Source organism: Notothenia rossii (genome assembly GCF_949606895.1).
Source record: "Notothenia rossii genome assembly, chromosome: 1".
In the NCBI taxonomy this organism is placed as follows: domain Eukaryota; kingdom Metazoa; phylum Chordata; class Actinopteri; order Perciformes; family Nototheniidae; genus Notothenia; species Notothenia rossii.
The window spans coordinates 74,816,550-74,832,493 of NC_136912.1; the positions used below are offsets into that span (position 1 = coordinate 74,816,550).

The 15,944-nt window shown below is 39.1% G+C and overlaps 1 protein-coding gene across 16 annotated transcripts in view; it reads right to left on the bottom strand.

Moving 5' to 3' along the window:
- Positions 1–1,333: 1,333 nt before the first annotated feature.
- Positions 1,334–15,944, bottom strand: part of lrrc7 (leucine rich repeat containing 7) — a 126,524-nt gene continuing 111,913 nt past the window's right edge. For 4 of the 16 annotated variants that reach the window (XM_079678701.1, XM_079678697.1, XM_079678698.1 and 1 more), the window contains 7 exons: positions 14,693–14,905; positions 12,219–12,338; positions 11,833–12,034; positions 10,788–11,275; positions 9,773–9,865; positions 6,031–6,105; positions 1,334–3,391 (listed from right to left, as the gene is read on the bottom strand). In XM_079678701.1, the coding sequence (XP_079534827.1) occupies positions 3,290–3,391; positions 6,031–6,105; positions 9,773–9,865; positions 10,788–11,275; positions 11,833–12,034; positions 12,219–12,338; positions 14,693–14,905 (1,293 nt within the window). In that variant the 3' untranslated portion in view covers positions 1,334–3,289. Of the gene's footprint in view, positions 3,591–6,030; positions 7,372–9,772; positions 9,866–10,787; positions 11,276–11,832; positions 12,035–12,218; positions 12,339–13,490; positions 13,656–14,692; positions 14,906–15,944 lie in introns of all 16 variants that reach the window. The other 12 variants (XM_079678700.1, XM_079678696.1, XM_079678692.1 and 9 more) reach the window with 12 other exon arrangements.

Sequence of the window (15,944 nt, forward strand, 5' to 3'; positions counted from 1 at the left end):
CATCTCGAAGAACATAATTCCCTCATTACTTTCTTATTTTCTAATGACTTATTTTCTCCCTTCCCATTCTTCTTTTTTCTGACCCCCCCTGTTTTTTTCTTCCTCTTTCTATGGAAATAAGGCATAAATAAATACAGAAAGAGAGATATCCCTCTTTTCCGCCCTCAAGTAAGAGCTCAGTTCAACAGGAGGAACCCATATTACCAATAGTGACATTTTTATTATTTGTACAATAGAGACTTTAGTACATTATTCAAAACACTTCTTATATACTGAAAAAATGGTACGTCCCAAAGCCCAAAATGGCTCCAGTATAATTGCTGCACAGCATTTTTTCTATTTTATACATATATTATTTTTTGTAAAAATTGTATCTTAAATAGTATGTACAGATAGCGTCTGCAAAATGCATTCTAAACACATGATATATATTATATATACTTCTGCAATTACATTTCTCCGCATTAATACTCAAACTTAAAACTGGAAGGATTTCAACTTGCATGTGCAAATAAATAAATAAATAAATAGTTCTGTTAAATCGTCACTAAAATTTGTCCAACTTAAAACTCGACAGCAGTTCTCTCTTCGGAGGTCAAAGTACTTTTTGTCACACAACAGAAGAAGCAGCATTCAAGTTGGGTAGGTGTACTGGGTAGGTACTGCAGAAAGCATGAGTACATTCACAATCAATATGAGTCATTTCAATTGGGTTTCATTCACAGCTATGTACAGTGACACCGCCCATTTGTTCAGCTCTTATGAAGTTTAAACACATAGAAAATGACCTTTTTTTTTATAGTCATATACATATATATATAATATATATTTGTATAACACAAATTCACAATTACAGTAGAAATACATTTTATACAGCTTTGGATAGTACATGTGTAGGTCTCCAAGTCATACTGTGCGTACTTCCATCCATTGTTATAAGTGTCATTATTATAAAATATCACAATTTTTGAGCAAAGCTAAGGTATATCAATATATTTAGAAAGAATTACCTGAACATGTAGTAAAAAATAATTATATTATCAAACTTTTTTCTCTGTTCTCCTCACAATATCTTTAAATAGGATCGGGTGGGTACCTGGGGTTAAGATTAAGTCTCTTAACCCACAGGACTTCACTGTGCCATTTTGTGTCCCTTAAATTGAATTAACTAAATTCTAACGCTTATTAAGAGGGTTGACACAAAATGGCCACAGGATGACACTGTCACATCAAGTAAAAGCAAACAACAGTGATGTATGTTGTTTTGCTCTGGATGAAACATTAGATGTTATACAGAACAAAACAAAACTCACTGTCATGAAACGTCTTCAAGAAATGTGTTGCATTCACACAAAGACAGGAAATTAACCTCTAACTTTTTTTTTTTTTTAAACCTGCGTTCAATTCTGTCCTGTCTATTCGGGGTCTGAAGCATGAACATGAAGGCCAGAGCTTTCTTGCTCCAGAAACATGTCTTCTATATCAACACAGTCAACATTATTTCTCTTCCTACCTACACATAATTTGAAAATTCACCATCTAAGTTGGAAGATCCAAATTCCCATGTTCACCTAGTGATAACTAGCATCTCATCCGATTCTCAAACTGAAATTTAAGGTGTAGCCAAAAGCCTTTGCGGCACAGATCAGATCTTCCCCTGATTGTTAAATCTGATTTGCTGTAGATTTACCCATTAAGACGGTATTAATACTGACTCTTGTTGCTTTCTTCAGGGAGGCCAGAGGTCAGGACTCAGCAGAGTGGATGCTTGGATTTGAATACCAGGCCAAATGTTAAAAAAAACTAACAGTGTCCTTTCTCACTGTGATCCGATCAGATCTGGGCCACAAAGAGGTAAAGCTCTGATGTTTCAGGCCTGTGTTAATACAACCAGAGAGGGGCAGAGGGTCCATTTGGCACAAAGGATAGAATATCAGTCTCACTGAAACTCAGTGCTATAATACATCTAGAGTCTCCTACAGAGAAGAGATCTCTAGAAGCCAACAGAATATGGCTGGCTGACAGTGACCAATGATATGAAGAGCATGCTGGGATTTTATCATACAACTCAAACAGCTAAAATATGATGTAACATTGCTGTAACAATACTAGAAAACATGTCTTCAAAATATGATTAATGTTACAGTGTTTGAGTTTGACTGGTTTTATTACAGAGATTGATTGTAAAATTAGTCTCGAGTATAGACAGGGCTTCTTTACGAATAGTGCACTGAGCACCATTGCATATGTGTTGTGTATGGGGGCACATAAGTTTACTGTATATGTGTGTTTCGCCTGTTAGCTCATGTGCATGGCAGTGTGTGTAAACATTAGCATGACTTGCTCGGTAGATGGCACTGTGGGACAAGTTAGGCTCTGCTGAAAATGTCAATGGGCCAAGCCTCAGGAGTATTGCTTAAGCTTTTTTCAGCATAGGTGTGCAAGCAACACTTACAAAAAAGAAATAAAGAAAAGGAGTAGCAGTAATGAACTATCGACAGTGTTTTCTTTACATAAAAAAAATCAGTGGTATATTAAAAAATTGTCCATTTGGAGAAATAATCCCTGTATGATCATAAGAGAGGATTCAGAATATGGTTTATCAACAATATTTATATTAATCCTAAACTTTTAAGAGCTGTCGTTCCAGGCCCCAAGGAAAGTGCAGCTCTTGAAAGCTGCAGCTTTATATATGTACACAAGGCAGACAAGTTTTCTGTATACTGGAGGAAATAATACCTGCAAAACAGAACAGAAGACAGCTGAAAAGAATGAAAACAAAAGAAGATAAGAGAAGAAAGAGAACCAACAGAAAACAAAAGATAGAACAGAAAGCAAAGAGAACATTGAAGAACAAGGAAAGTGGATCATGTGCTACACCAAACAAAAATCTACCGTGGACAGCTAAATTAATGGCAGTGGAGAAAAGCAAAAATACAAAAAATAACCGTAGACACTGAATGATGAGATGCCTATAACAAACCACAAAATCCAAACTGCAGCAGCCCTGTAGGAACTCAAAGTGTCTTCTTGTGGTCTGTCCAGCCGTCAATCAGATCCCTGACTGCCGGTAGACAGAGGAGTCGATATGTTTCCTATGGTACATTTGGCACTAGTATTTGCCTTTGGTCCAGCAATAGGCAAATAAATGTCTGTGTTCCCCTAAAAAGGTAAAAAAGGCGGCTCATTTTTCAGTTCCACAAGCCTCCAGCGGAGGGCAGGTGGGATGGCATGGGATGGCGATGAGCAGAGTAGAGAAGCGTTGCTGTTGTGTTTGTTTGTTATAAAACTATTCTTCTCTCAGAACCACCAAGTCCACAGTCGGCTGGAAACTCTTCAGCAGAGAGACGGCTGTCTCGTGCTCCATGTGTACAAAACTATGTCCATTAGCCTGCAAGGCAAACACGCAGCACGGTCAACAGCATGTGTGTGTGTGCAGGTATGTATAGAGAGAGGTATGTGTGCAGCAGTATTCCCATACATATGTCTATATGTGTGTGTGGAGGGATGGAGGGCCACTGCCATCATTATCTCAGTAACACATCACTGTTGGGGAAAAGAGAGAGAAGAGGAGGAGCTACACAGTCATGCTGTAGAGGGAGAAAGGGTAAAGACAAAAAAGGACTTTTAGATGAGTTCATCCAGCTAAACTGTACATCTGTGGAGAGAAGATGAAGGGGGAGGAGAGAGGAGAGGAAACATATGAGGAACAGGGATTGAGGAGGGGGTTAAATCTGGCATGGTAAAAAGTATGTGCCTCATTTAGACCTCACAGTAACATCTTTATAATTTGGGCTCAGCACTTTGGAATAATAGCAACAATTTAGGTATAAATTAAGTTATTCTTTTTGAATAATTTGTTTTATTGATTCATATTGACTGAAGCAGGAAGTTATTTTAACAGCTTTTTGTTGGCCCTGGGATAGCGACCCTGCAGGATGTACAGTATTTAGAATACACTTATGTTTAGTTGTAATGTTTGCTTTTTCACAGTTTATAATTGGGAATTAATAAGCATTTGCTTCCTCCAGCTCCTTTTCGGACACATATTATTTTTTATAATTAATATGAAGACTTTTTTTGTTGTTGAATATATAAATATTATCATGAATGTGGATAAATACTGTATTTTAACAATACGGTATTCTGTTTTTCACATTTGTTATTTTGTATTGGTTATTTTTTTATTCTGTTCGAAATAAAGATTGAAATGATATGAAATAATAATAAATGTGAAAAGGTTGCTAGTGTTTATGACCAAATGTTATCCAAAGTTATTGCATATAAATAGCAATTACAATGAGATAATGTAGATGGGTCTTACTGTATAATGACCCTGATAATGGACACAAGCTGAAACCTTTTTTCAGGTTGCAACTAACAGTCATTTTTATTATCAAGTAATCTTCAGATTATTTTCTGGATTAATCGTTTTTTCTATAAATGTCATAAAATACTGAAAGATGCACCTTAGTTACTAAAGATCCAAGGTGGGGTCTTTAAATGTCTTGCTTCGTCAGTCCAAACCCAAAGATATTCAGTTGAATTATGATATAGAACAAACAAGAGTAGGAAATCTTCATATTTAAGAAGCTGGAAACAGTACTTTCTCCTGTCTTTGTAGAATAGCCCTTACCGGCTAAAACAGGGGTTGGCAACCCGCGGCCCACGGGCCGCATGCGGCCATTTAAGCCCTCTGCTCTGGCTCCCTTGAGTTTAGACAAAAATAATAAGAAAATAAAAGTATTTGTAGGAATATTTATATTTGGTTGCATGGTTGAAAATGTTTCGTATCTTGTATTTTGAGGTGATACTGTGACACATAAATAAAAAACAAAACGGTTTTAATTAGGTCAACTAAAATATGCGTCACATCCTGCTACGGTCCCGCGCGAGCGCCTTTTCTTGGAGGCGCTCGCGCGGGGACCCCCGGCTCGATGAGCGAACTATGGATAAATCAAAGAAAAGTACCGGAGGAACACAGGATTTAATTCTTTGTGGACAGAGTTATATGCTTTCACAGCAAACGATGCTGGTTTACCGGTATGTTTGATATGTAGAGAGAAGTTGTCAAAGGTGCTGCAGCCTTTACGTATCGAGGAACAACACGGGAAAGGAAGACAGCTGACAATCTTCAGTCATAATTCAATGGGGTATGTAATTTATTTCAGAAAACACTTTTTGTTATATTCCATGGAATGCTCTTAACGTACCGATAGCAATGAATATATTAAATGCTTTGACAATAAATACAAACAAAAATTAATCTCTGGAAGCCGTAGCGCTGTAAAAAACACGACCAATCATTTTAGCCGGCTCAGCTAAAATAACTGGATGGCCTACCTGCCTGTCAGCCTTCCATCCGTGCATAAATGTATCTCGTGGCCTCATTGATGATGCGCGTTCGTGTGTGTTGGAGGACGGACTCTGTAAGAAAGTCTGAAGGAAGAGGCAGATTTTTTCCGGTTGTGTATTTTCAAATTCTAGCGCACTCGAGCTGGTTTCTCCATTCTTACTTACCCTACCTTTAACTCTTTTTAGGGTGCAGCTATATGTTTTATTTATTTCAAAGTGGGCACATTTTAATAATATTTTGTTTTCCTTCAAATGTGCAGAGGACTCCCCAAGTGCTGTGTTTAATTTATTTTAAAGTAGGCCTGTGTATTATTTGTAATTCTCCTTATAGGAGTTCTTTGTTTCTTATTAGAGGTTAACAGTTGTATATAATGTAATAAATAGCCTAATAAATGCAAAAAAACTGTAGTTTTTGTCTGATATAACAATAAATACAACTTTATTAGCTATCAAGCTATGAAATATGTTTTGCGGCTCCAGACAAAAGATGTTTTGGGAAAAATGAGCAAAATGGCTCTTTTGGTCAAAAAGGTTGCAGACCCCTGGGCTAAGAGTACAACTTCCTTTGTTTTTCCTATCGAATGCTTTTTATAAAATAAGGGAAGGGTTGGGAAAGTAACGAAGGGGAGAGAGGGCAGGATGTGGCCCGTCTGACGATGAGTGAGAGGATGTTACCTGCAGAATCTTGTCTCCGGGCTGCAGGGCGGAGGTGGCGGGCCCGTCATGCTGTACCCTAGTAACAAAGATACCCTATAAGTCAAAATGATACACCGTTAGGACAACACAGGGACACGATGGTTTAGAATCTTTGCCTTTCTCATTCTCATTCCATTATCCAGCCCCCCCAAAAATATTAAATTTCTGCCAAAAGAATATGGGCTTTTCACCAATGCATGTTTTACATTTGGAGAGGCATGCAAATTATGATATTCAATTGTTTGAATATAATTTACAGAGGCAGAGTGATACATTCCCTACAAAAAGACATAGATTACACATGTCAAAATGTTTGTTTTATCTATTTATAGGGATAAGGACCTGGCATAGGCATGAAGTTAACAAGAGAGTAGAATAGATATGCTGTAAATATATAAATAGATCAAGAAGAATAGTTGCGGATGGGAGTAGAGGGGGTACTAACTAAAGTAGGAAGCGGGGAAGGTAGAAGATATTTTATCCCCCATATTTCCCCCTGATAACCCAAGGCAGAGATTGTAAAAACACCAACATCTTTTCACCGGGAGCTGAAAGATGTTTTTGAACACAGAAAGTGTCGGACGATGCGGCTGTGTCGACTCAGTGTGGTTCAACAAGGTTGTGCATGTGTTGAACACACAAGAATGAGCTTAACAGAGCAGGAAACAGGAAGATGTGGTAGTGACAGTGCAGTGGCACCTTCATACCACAGTCTGTGTGTGAAAGCAAGAACAAACACATATATTGCATGTTAAAGAGGTGTGTGTTAGAAGTATTAGTTGTGTTACAATTGCATTTGTACAGTGAGCCTCATATGTGTATACAACCTGACGGTACATTTTGTTTGTCATGATTATATTCAATTAATGCCAGTTTAAATGTGGGTGGTTGAATTTACTTAGACAAATTGATATGGAGCTCACTGTAAATTGTGATTGTTGATATGCTGAGCATTTTGTAGCAGTAGTCACAACATTTAAACAGTTACACACTACAAAGCAGTCGCACATGAAGCTTCAGCACTCTGCAAAAACCTTCCATCTTCAAAATGTCCGATGTTTCTGGAAATTTTGAAAAATATTTCAGTTTTTCAGGACAATATTGAGGAAGAGGTTTTTGCAGCTCAGTGATAACACATATAAGAAAGATAGATACTATCCACAGCAGCTCAGTGTGCAAGGACAGCATATTAGGTAATAGCAGTACAGATTTTCAAAACATCCAGGTCTGAATGTTTGAAACCTTCTGCTCCTTAAACCCCATCTTCTCTTCCTTAACTGAGCCTGAGAAGCTAATACATCAAAGCCGGAGATCCCAGTCCTGTCAATACAAGAACTGAGTCAACGTCTCCACTTGCTGAATCCTAATCAGCCAGAAGTGAAACTGACGCAGCGGCTAGGAGTTTCTTAGCTAGTCTTTTAGATACAAATTTAGAAGATCATCAATTCTTCTTCAGAATCCCGATATTGGATTGTAGCAAGATTTCCAAAGGATTTTCAAACACTGAGAAATGATTAGGGATCTAAACTCTTAGACAACTTGTCAGATACAATATGATAAGGAAACTGTTCTGGAGGTGTGTTTTGTAATCTCAATTTATATGAATTTATACTTGCAAGATTTCTATGTTTCTATACAAGAAACACTTGCAATGATTAGTACTTATAAATCACAGTCAGACCAAGATTATTTGATGCTAAAAAGAGTAGATATTTATGGAAAAATATATTCTTAAATACTTTTTATAAATAAAGTGCAATGAAATAATTATGTTAAGTTTAGGATTGTTTGCAGAGTCATTTAAACAACATACAATCATCATTTTATATTGTGAAATATTGGAGCTGTGTTCACGAATCATAAAGTATAGAGGTCTTGATTTTAATCAAAGGTTTGCGAAAATTAAACTGACATTTTCTGAAGCCAATTTGAAGTTAATGCTGCTAGTTCAGTATTTTAGTGTTTGCGAATTATTAAAACAAAACACAGTTTAGCTAGGCTACAAGTGTGCCAATCCAGCCGAGATAACTCAGAGGATTGTGCAAATAACAAGCTGGCCACTAGGGAGAGCCACAGTACTGCGGAACAGCCATTGCTGTGTAGAACATGGATGTGGAATACAGTCAGTCCAACTGTTGTGACATTGTCTTTTTAACTTCATATACCTGTACTCTGGTCTGCATTTAATTTAAATTAAAAGAAAGTTACAATTTAAACATTCTTAAGCTTTGTAATATATAATATGACAGAAATAAGTAGGTCAGAAAATATGATGAAACCAAAATCAAAGGCATTGTTCTGAGTTTGAGCTTCTGATCAATGAGCCTAAAGTAGTCAACCGTAAAGAAGTAGCTTCACATGTTGGAAGTTGCAAGAATAAGATGATTAAAATTAGATTTGATAAACTGACTCGCAATATCTGCTTTTTCCTCATGTGTAACTTTGAAGGCAAATAGCCTCGATGTGTGTGTAAACCATATATACTTCCATGACTCAGTCAACATTTGAAATAATTATCAATGTACAATAGCATAGGTAGACATTTTACTCTGATGTGATAAATTAAATGTATTATTATATTGATTCATCCGTATTAACGTGAGTCTATAAAGTATGTCTGTATAGACCTACAGTATACATTACTCTTGTTTAAATATACTCTATGTGTAAGGTAATTACTTGACAAAATATTAAGGAGAATCACTAGAGTAACTGCGGATGGCATTAATAATGGAAAACGTGCTGCTGGCGGAAGCTTTATGGATACAAGTAGAGATGGGTGTGATTAAACTATTGCACGTGTCAGCAACTGAGTCGCAAGATGTCTACTTAAAACTTAAGCAAAGTGATGAATTGACAGTTTCTATATCATCACTTCACACCCCCGGACTTAAATTAATTCCCCAGTTGTCACATTGGCTGCACAGAGGCTGACTCTTATTGTAGGCTTTCTATTTAAAGACCAGCTGTCTCGTCAGTTACTCAACATCTGAATAACAGTCAGTAAAATCTGCCATACTTCCTGTCCTGAGATGAAAGTGATGAAAATCTAAGATCACCCACGGTGTCCCAGAACTAAAGAAAGCAGCCTTCCTAAAATAGCTGTCAGAGCTCCTTGAGCAGCCTCGCTCCTTTAGTCTGACTATAGCAGCATGTTTCTAGGACAGACTGCCATGCAGGAGGGCTGGGGGATGAGCAACCCCAAAAGGCTCTTGACACAGGCACTGATAAAATCGGACAAACATAGGAGTAGAAATGATAAAAGACTCTGGCGTATCTGGTAATAAAACATCATGAATGCACGTTTCCTAATAGTACAATTTTCCAGTTTGTTGCTTTCTTTTCCAAGAGACCTGAAAGTGATGAGGACACTGCATAGTTCTTGTTACCGTTTTCCAAACCCAGTTGTCATTTTGATAATGTTTTTGAACCTGTTTGGTGATGCTGAGGAAAATTATTTTATAATTTAAGAGGTTTAGTTTTGATATTTTGTTATCACACCTCAGACTTCTTCACTCCATGAATAAAATAAAGCCTTTTCTACCCAGAAGCCTGTAGTTTAAGATTACAGACTCAATGAGATTAAAAGTTAACCAAGTCAACCTGCTGCCCCGCGGAAAAACAGACGAAAACACTGCGGTAACTATCAGGAGTTTCCATGGCAACTCTACGGTAAAGCTGGGGAGGCTGTGATAGGCTGGCAAGCCAGGTCGGGTCGTACCATGTCAGAGGGTTTGAAGGGGTTCCCCTGGCCGCTGATGCCACCAGAGATACTGAAACCAAGACCAGGGTTCTTCTCTATTCTCACACACAACTATAGAGAGAGAGGAGGGGGAAAAAAAGGAAGACAGAAAAGAAAGAAAGACAAGTGACGGTGAAATACAAAGATCAACACAATCTCTACACATGCAACACTTACAGTGGAGGAAGAGTGCTTTTAATGTGACAAGTAACATGCTTTTGCAGCTAGATTGGAGGTCCTCAGTTCTCTGGCAAATATAACTAAATATAAGTCCTGTTTTAACTGAGCCATAAATATCTTTGTCTGAGTTTTTCGGTTTGGCAGGGGGAAAAAAACCTTGCAGGAAGATCAGCTGATCTGGTTGGTGTGAATGACTTCATGTTCCTACCTAAACTGGTACAGAGATCTCCATCTGTGAAATATCTCAGATTTAGAACTACGCCTCCATGGCTTTTTCTAGACCTGAATCATCCCACAAACTATGGCTGTGTCGCAGTTTTTTCATGTTTTGTGCTAATAGCTATAATAGTGTTAGTTGACAGCTTTTGGCCTTATATGGACTCTTCAGAATTTACTTGTAACCATCTTGACATGTTACTAGCATATTAACAACAACAGGAATTGAAAAATGTACTTGTTGGTTTGTTTTCCTGGTTTCACTCCTTGAGGTGTTAAGTCCCAAAGCCTAGGGAGTGGGCGTCAGCATCTTTATACCGACGCACTAGGCACCATTTAGTGTGTGGAACACGGTTTCAAGTAACTCCAAGCCATCGTCAGCCATTAATATAAGGCACTGCCAATTTAAAAAACAGACCTCCAAGATAGTGTGGGACGGGGTTGCTGAGGACAGACAGACAGACAGACAGACAGACAGACAGACAGACAGAGAGACAGACAGACAGACAGACAGACAGACAGACAGACAGACAGACAGACAGACAGACAGACAGACAGACAGACAGACAGACAGACAGACAGACAGACAGACAGATACCTGTTCCTGGAAACCATCCGTGCTCTTCTGGCCTTTAGTCTGCAACAGGCAGCGAGCGCTCTGAGGCCGCGGGTTGGTGTGGGTCATGACAGCCTGGTTGCTATGGACCATGCCCTGATTGGTGTGGACCATCCCCTGGTTGCTATGCACCATTCCCTGGTTGCTGTGTACCATGCCCTGGTTGCTATGCACCATGACTTGGTTGCTGTGGACCATGCCCTGGTTGCCGTGGACCATGCCCTGGTTGCCGTGGACCATGCCCTGGTTTCCGTGGACGATGCCCTGGTTGCTGTGGACCATGCCCTGGTTGCCGTGGACCATGCCCTGGTTGCCGTGGACCATGCCCTGGTTGCCATGGTACTGGGGGTTGGTGGCGGGCTGATGGGATGTGTGGGAGGAGTGGGGGTTGTACTGGGGTTGGTTCCCAGACGGGGACAGAGCCATGGACATGCCGCCACCGGGGTAACCCTGTCCAGGAACAGGATGGCCTGGAAGAGGAACATTTTTGATTGGTTACACTCTGAATTAAAACTATCTATAACAGGTTAAAGTGTTGATTTGAGGAGCATTGTTGGTAGGATTACTTAATTCTACACCGACAGACCTGTGCTGTTACTGGATGTACGTTCTAAACTGAGTTGACTTCAATTCAACTTTTTATGCAACAGTAGCTTAAGCTGATTTTTGTATGTATTTCTTTTGGAAGCTAGCAGTTTGTAATCAACAAAACCAACATATGGTTTGAATCCAGTATGCTCTTTCACCAGCATCCTTTTAAATATTTGCAAAACAGTGACATCTAGCACAAATACATTATTTGAAGACGTACAATGACCTCATTTTGATGAAAAATAAATAAATAAAGGGGAAAAGAGACATAATCTCTCTCTAAGTTATTTTGTAAGAGATGGTGGCACTGATCCCCTCAAAATTCAATAAAAAAAATGTAAAGTGGTATCCTACTTGTTTTGTATATCTAGATTCAACCCCCAAATACATCATAACAAGCAACGAATGAACCATGTATACATGTATTTCCATTTACCTTGAGTCATGTTAACTTGATACTGTCCAGAAGGAACCACTGACAAGGGCATCGCAGGTTGGTATTGTCCCCCTTTGTTCATCATCCCGTCGTAGCCCTGCTGCACAACCACACGATGAGGTGTAGTGGACGAGGAGGAGGTAGAGGAGGCGACAATCATGGTGTTGTGTGATTGGTGGGGAGTGTTGTGGGAGTGGGCACTCTGTGGACAGTGGAGAGGAAAGTTTGAGACATTAAAACTTCAGGAACAGAGGAATGGTTATTGGAGTCGCCTAATTATTTGCATTTAAAGACATTAACCCAAGTTATTTCCAAGCTTCAACATACCAAACATCGGTAGGCTGGATAAAGAGGGCAGAACACTGAGAAAAAAGTCCAGCTCTTACCTTTTTCATGAGGTTGTCAGGTGGGACATCCCTCCGGCCAAGTGAGTATGGAGCCCACTGGTTGCTCCCTGACAGCCCCTCCTGGTCATTATCCAGCATGGCAGCCTGCTGAGAGGGGCTCTGAGAGAGAGACAGAAAAAAAAGGAGAGGCACATTGACCATTACTGGAAATCAACATTTTATTTTAGTAATTCAATCATGTATCAACCCATTCCTATCTGAGACAGGTGTATATGATTGTTTTGTGAAATTCAGTTTTTTGTTATACCATAGGGCTGACACAGCTTAGTAAATAGATGTTCTCGCCTAGCTGAAGTAGCGCTATATATTGTGTATTACCTGATAAAGGTAAAAAAGCCTTTTTCAGAATAGAATCCAAATATATCACATTCCTTTAGCACCAAAGCCTCTTGTCTCAACCCCTGAGAGCCTGGCTTCATTTTTCAGCAACATTAGAGTAAATATTCACGATGAAATAACCAATAGTGAGTTTATCAGCTCATGTTTCATCAGGACTGTGTGGTTTGATTGCAACTGTCAACAGATTCAGATTCAAATGTTGCTGGATCCTGAATGGCTCAACTAAGTCACACACACTTCCAAACACTAAAAAAAGAGGGAACAAAAATAATTTGATTAAATCTCGTGTGAAATAAAAACCATTACTGTTTGGCACAAAACGGGATTCTTACGAAGCCTCCGATAAACAATGTAGGAACCAGTTTGAGTTTTCAGGGCCTTTTAAGTGTTTCAAAGTCAAAACCGTGACTATGTTTTATTTGTATCAAGGGTAGTAATAGAAATGGTGGATGTAGACATGCAACGCCCAACAGCTCTATGTGTGAAATATCTCGCAATAGTTTGCAAGGAAACTATTTTCGGGAGGCAAGGAAACTATTTTCGGGTGGAAAAGACAAATCTCTGTTTTGGTTACCTTAAAATGTTGTAAGTGTCTACTTTTGAGTCCAAACACTTGAAAAACCAATCCATCACCAGAATTAGTTGTGGCTGCTACACTTGACGCTACAACTTGCTTCAGTCATGTTGAAAAAAACATGCCAGAGCTAAGGGCGTATAATACCCAGTGTTTCGATAAGGTTGTAGACAAGCTAGCTATATTGAAATAATAAAAGCAATAATGGCGCAAATTTAAATAATATGTCATGGTTGCAACAATGAGGAATGAGCAATGACAGTTATTCTTCGTAATTACCGATGTGTGCAGTTATAGAAGGAGAACCAGGGTTTGTTTGTTCTCAGAGGGATACTCACGGCATTAGCAGATGGATGAGGTAGTGGCAGCCAGCGGCCAACAGGGGACTCATGCTTAGTGTTATTGTAAAGGTTAAAGTTCAAAGTGCTGCTGCGCCCCTGGCCATGACCCCTTCCCTGACAGAGCATGCCCAGCGTGAGCGTGTTGTGCTTTAGGACACCACTCTGATTGGAGAAGACAACATCACATGACATGGGTGAATGCAGGGGGAGGGGGGCGGGGCTCACACAGCGGGATGCAGCGTGGTGATAACACACTGTGAGCTCCACACAAATAAATAAACAACAAAAACACTGATAAAACAACAACAGTGCAGAGTTGCTGAAAGCACAGGGAAATGTTAGCTTGTGATTGGTTAATACAGACAAAGAACATTGTGTCATACAAGCAACCATGGTGGATCAATTCATTCCAACATTACTGTGTAAGAATTATAATTAGTTATATCGTTACATGTGTGGATTTTTACACAAACTATAGTTACATGTGTGGATATTTATACAAACAATAAGCCAAGCCCGTAACTGAAAACTGATAACTACAAATATCTATTAACATCTATGTCTATTAAATGCTTCATTTTTAGCAACATCGAAAACTCATGACTTTCATAATGTCAATGCCGACATTTGTTGTTTTGTGAAGACTAATAACACACCCATGTACGGAAATTGTTGGACTGTCAAACCTGCCAAACTATTGATCCCTTGATCAGTGTTGATTAATAGACGATATAAGTAGTGACCTGATAAAAAAATACTTAGGATCCTTAACAAGTGATTGTGTTAATTCTGATTTACATGTGAAAATATCAAACATCGAAAAACATTTTTGTTTCAAGAACCTTTTCTAATATATGCTCCTCTTGTTACTACTCAAGATCAAACTCTTCATCACAATTCCGATTTTGTTGAATTGTGTTTCAAGACAGGATTTCTTCGGGGACATATCCAGTAGTGAGTGTGCAGAAGGTCAGGCTGACAGAGCGACAGTGTGGATGGGACACACATGCAGCCGGACACATCTGGTCAACCTTACAACACAGACTTACACAGATACAGACAAGGAGGGCTTCTGAATGCTGTGTGCGCATGTTGGTGTTTGTGTGTGTGAGTGTGTGTGTGTGTGTGTGTGTGTGTGTGTGTGTGTGTGTGTGTGTTTGCATCTCCCTTTTCACTGTTTCTGCATTGCATTGACGTACCCTGTCCAATCGTTTGGCCTCTATGTGCCTAAGTAGCTGTTGCCTCCAATCGGCAGGCATCCTGGAGGTGATGTCTTCAGGCTTCTGTGGTACGCCAGGTCTTACTTTGATGGTGTCTTCAGATGGTTTCTCTGGGCAGGTTGCCAGAGTGTAGTCAGGGGGCATTTTCTCTAGCAGGGCAGCCATGGTGGGACGAGCTGACACTGGACGGGCCTGAAGATTATTATTTTATAAAGACGATAAGAAATTAAGTTGGACTTGAGAGTGATACAATTAACAGCTGCACTTATCAATATAGTTGTTAGTGCAGTGTATATTTTTTAGACAATCGTAGAAAAAGGACTATTAAGTATGATAGGGACCAACCCACTGAGGATTAGCACCCATTAAAATCCCTAGAGCCAAGCTATTAGCATGGCTAACAGTTTAGGGCTGTCAAATACAAAAAAAATGATTGAATGACTTAATAAAAAAAAATGGAAAAGAAATCTTATTGATTATTAAACGTTTTTTAAAATGTATTATAATTATTGATTTAAAAATGCTACTGTAAGTTGCTGCGCATTGAATAACACTATCTTTGTTGTATAATAACAAATATTTCTGCCACACTGTCAGCCATTTAGGGGTTTCCACATGAAGTGATTTGCTTATCTGACCAGCATGCTCCTCGATACCTCACCTCACCTGGGACTATATTTGGAAAGTCTAACTTGGTGCAAATCCAGAACATGCTGATGGGATCATTTATGGATGTAGGAATGCCAGGGGGTCTTAGGGATATGGCAGAAGCAAAGGACACACCTGCGCTACTCTGCATAGCCTGCTGCTACATTGACCTGGACCAATGTAATTGGTGGTTCCACTCAGTCATATACATACTTTAATACCTCAATCCTCTATTATTAAGTAGGCTATTTGTCAGTATCTTCCATATTACCCAAATAGGGTTTCATTTTCAATCTACTTGGAAAAGGGTGGGAAATAAATGGTTTTGTAAGGAGACAGGGTCTAGACCTTCAGTCTCCAGTATCAAAGTCTTGTTCCACGTTAAACCAACACCCTCTTGATGTTACTTCTGTTTTCAAAAAGCCAAGATGGCGGTAGCCAAAATACGAATCTTGAGGATTCAAAATGGTGGTCCATAAAACAAATGCGCGACTTTACGGTGATAACGTCCACTTCTTTTATTCAGTCTATTCTGTTAATGTAAAAGTACATTTACTAATCAAAACCGGATAAAGTCCTGGAA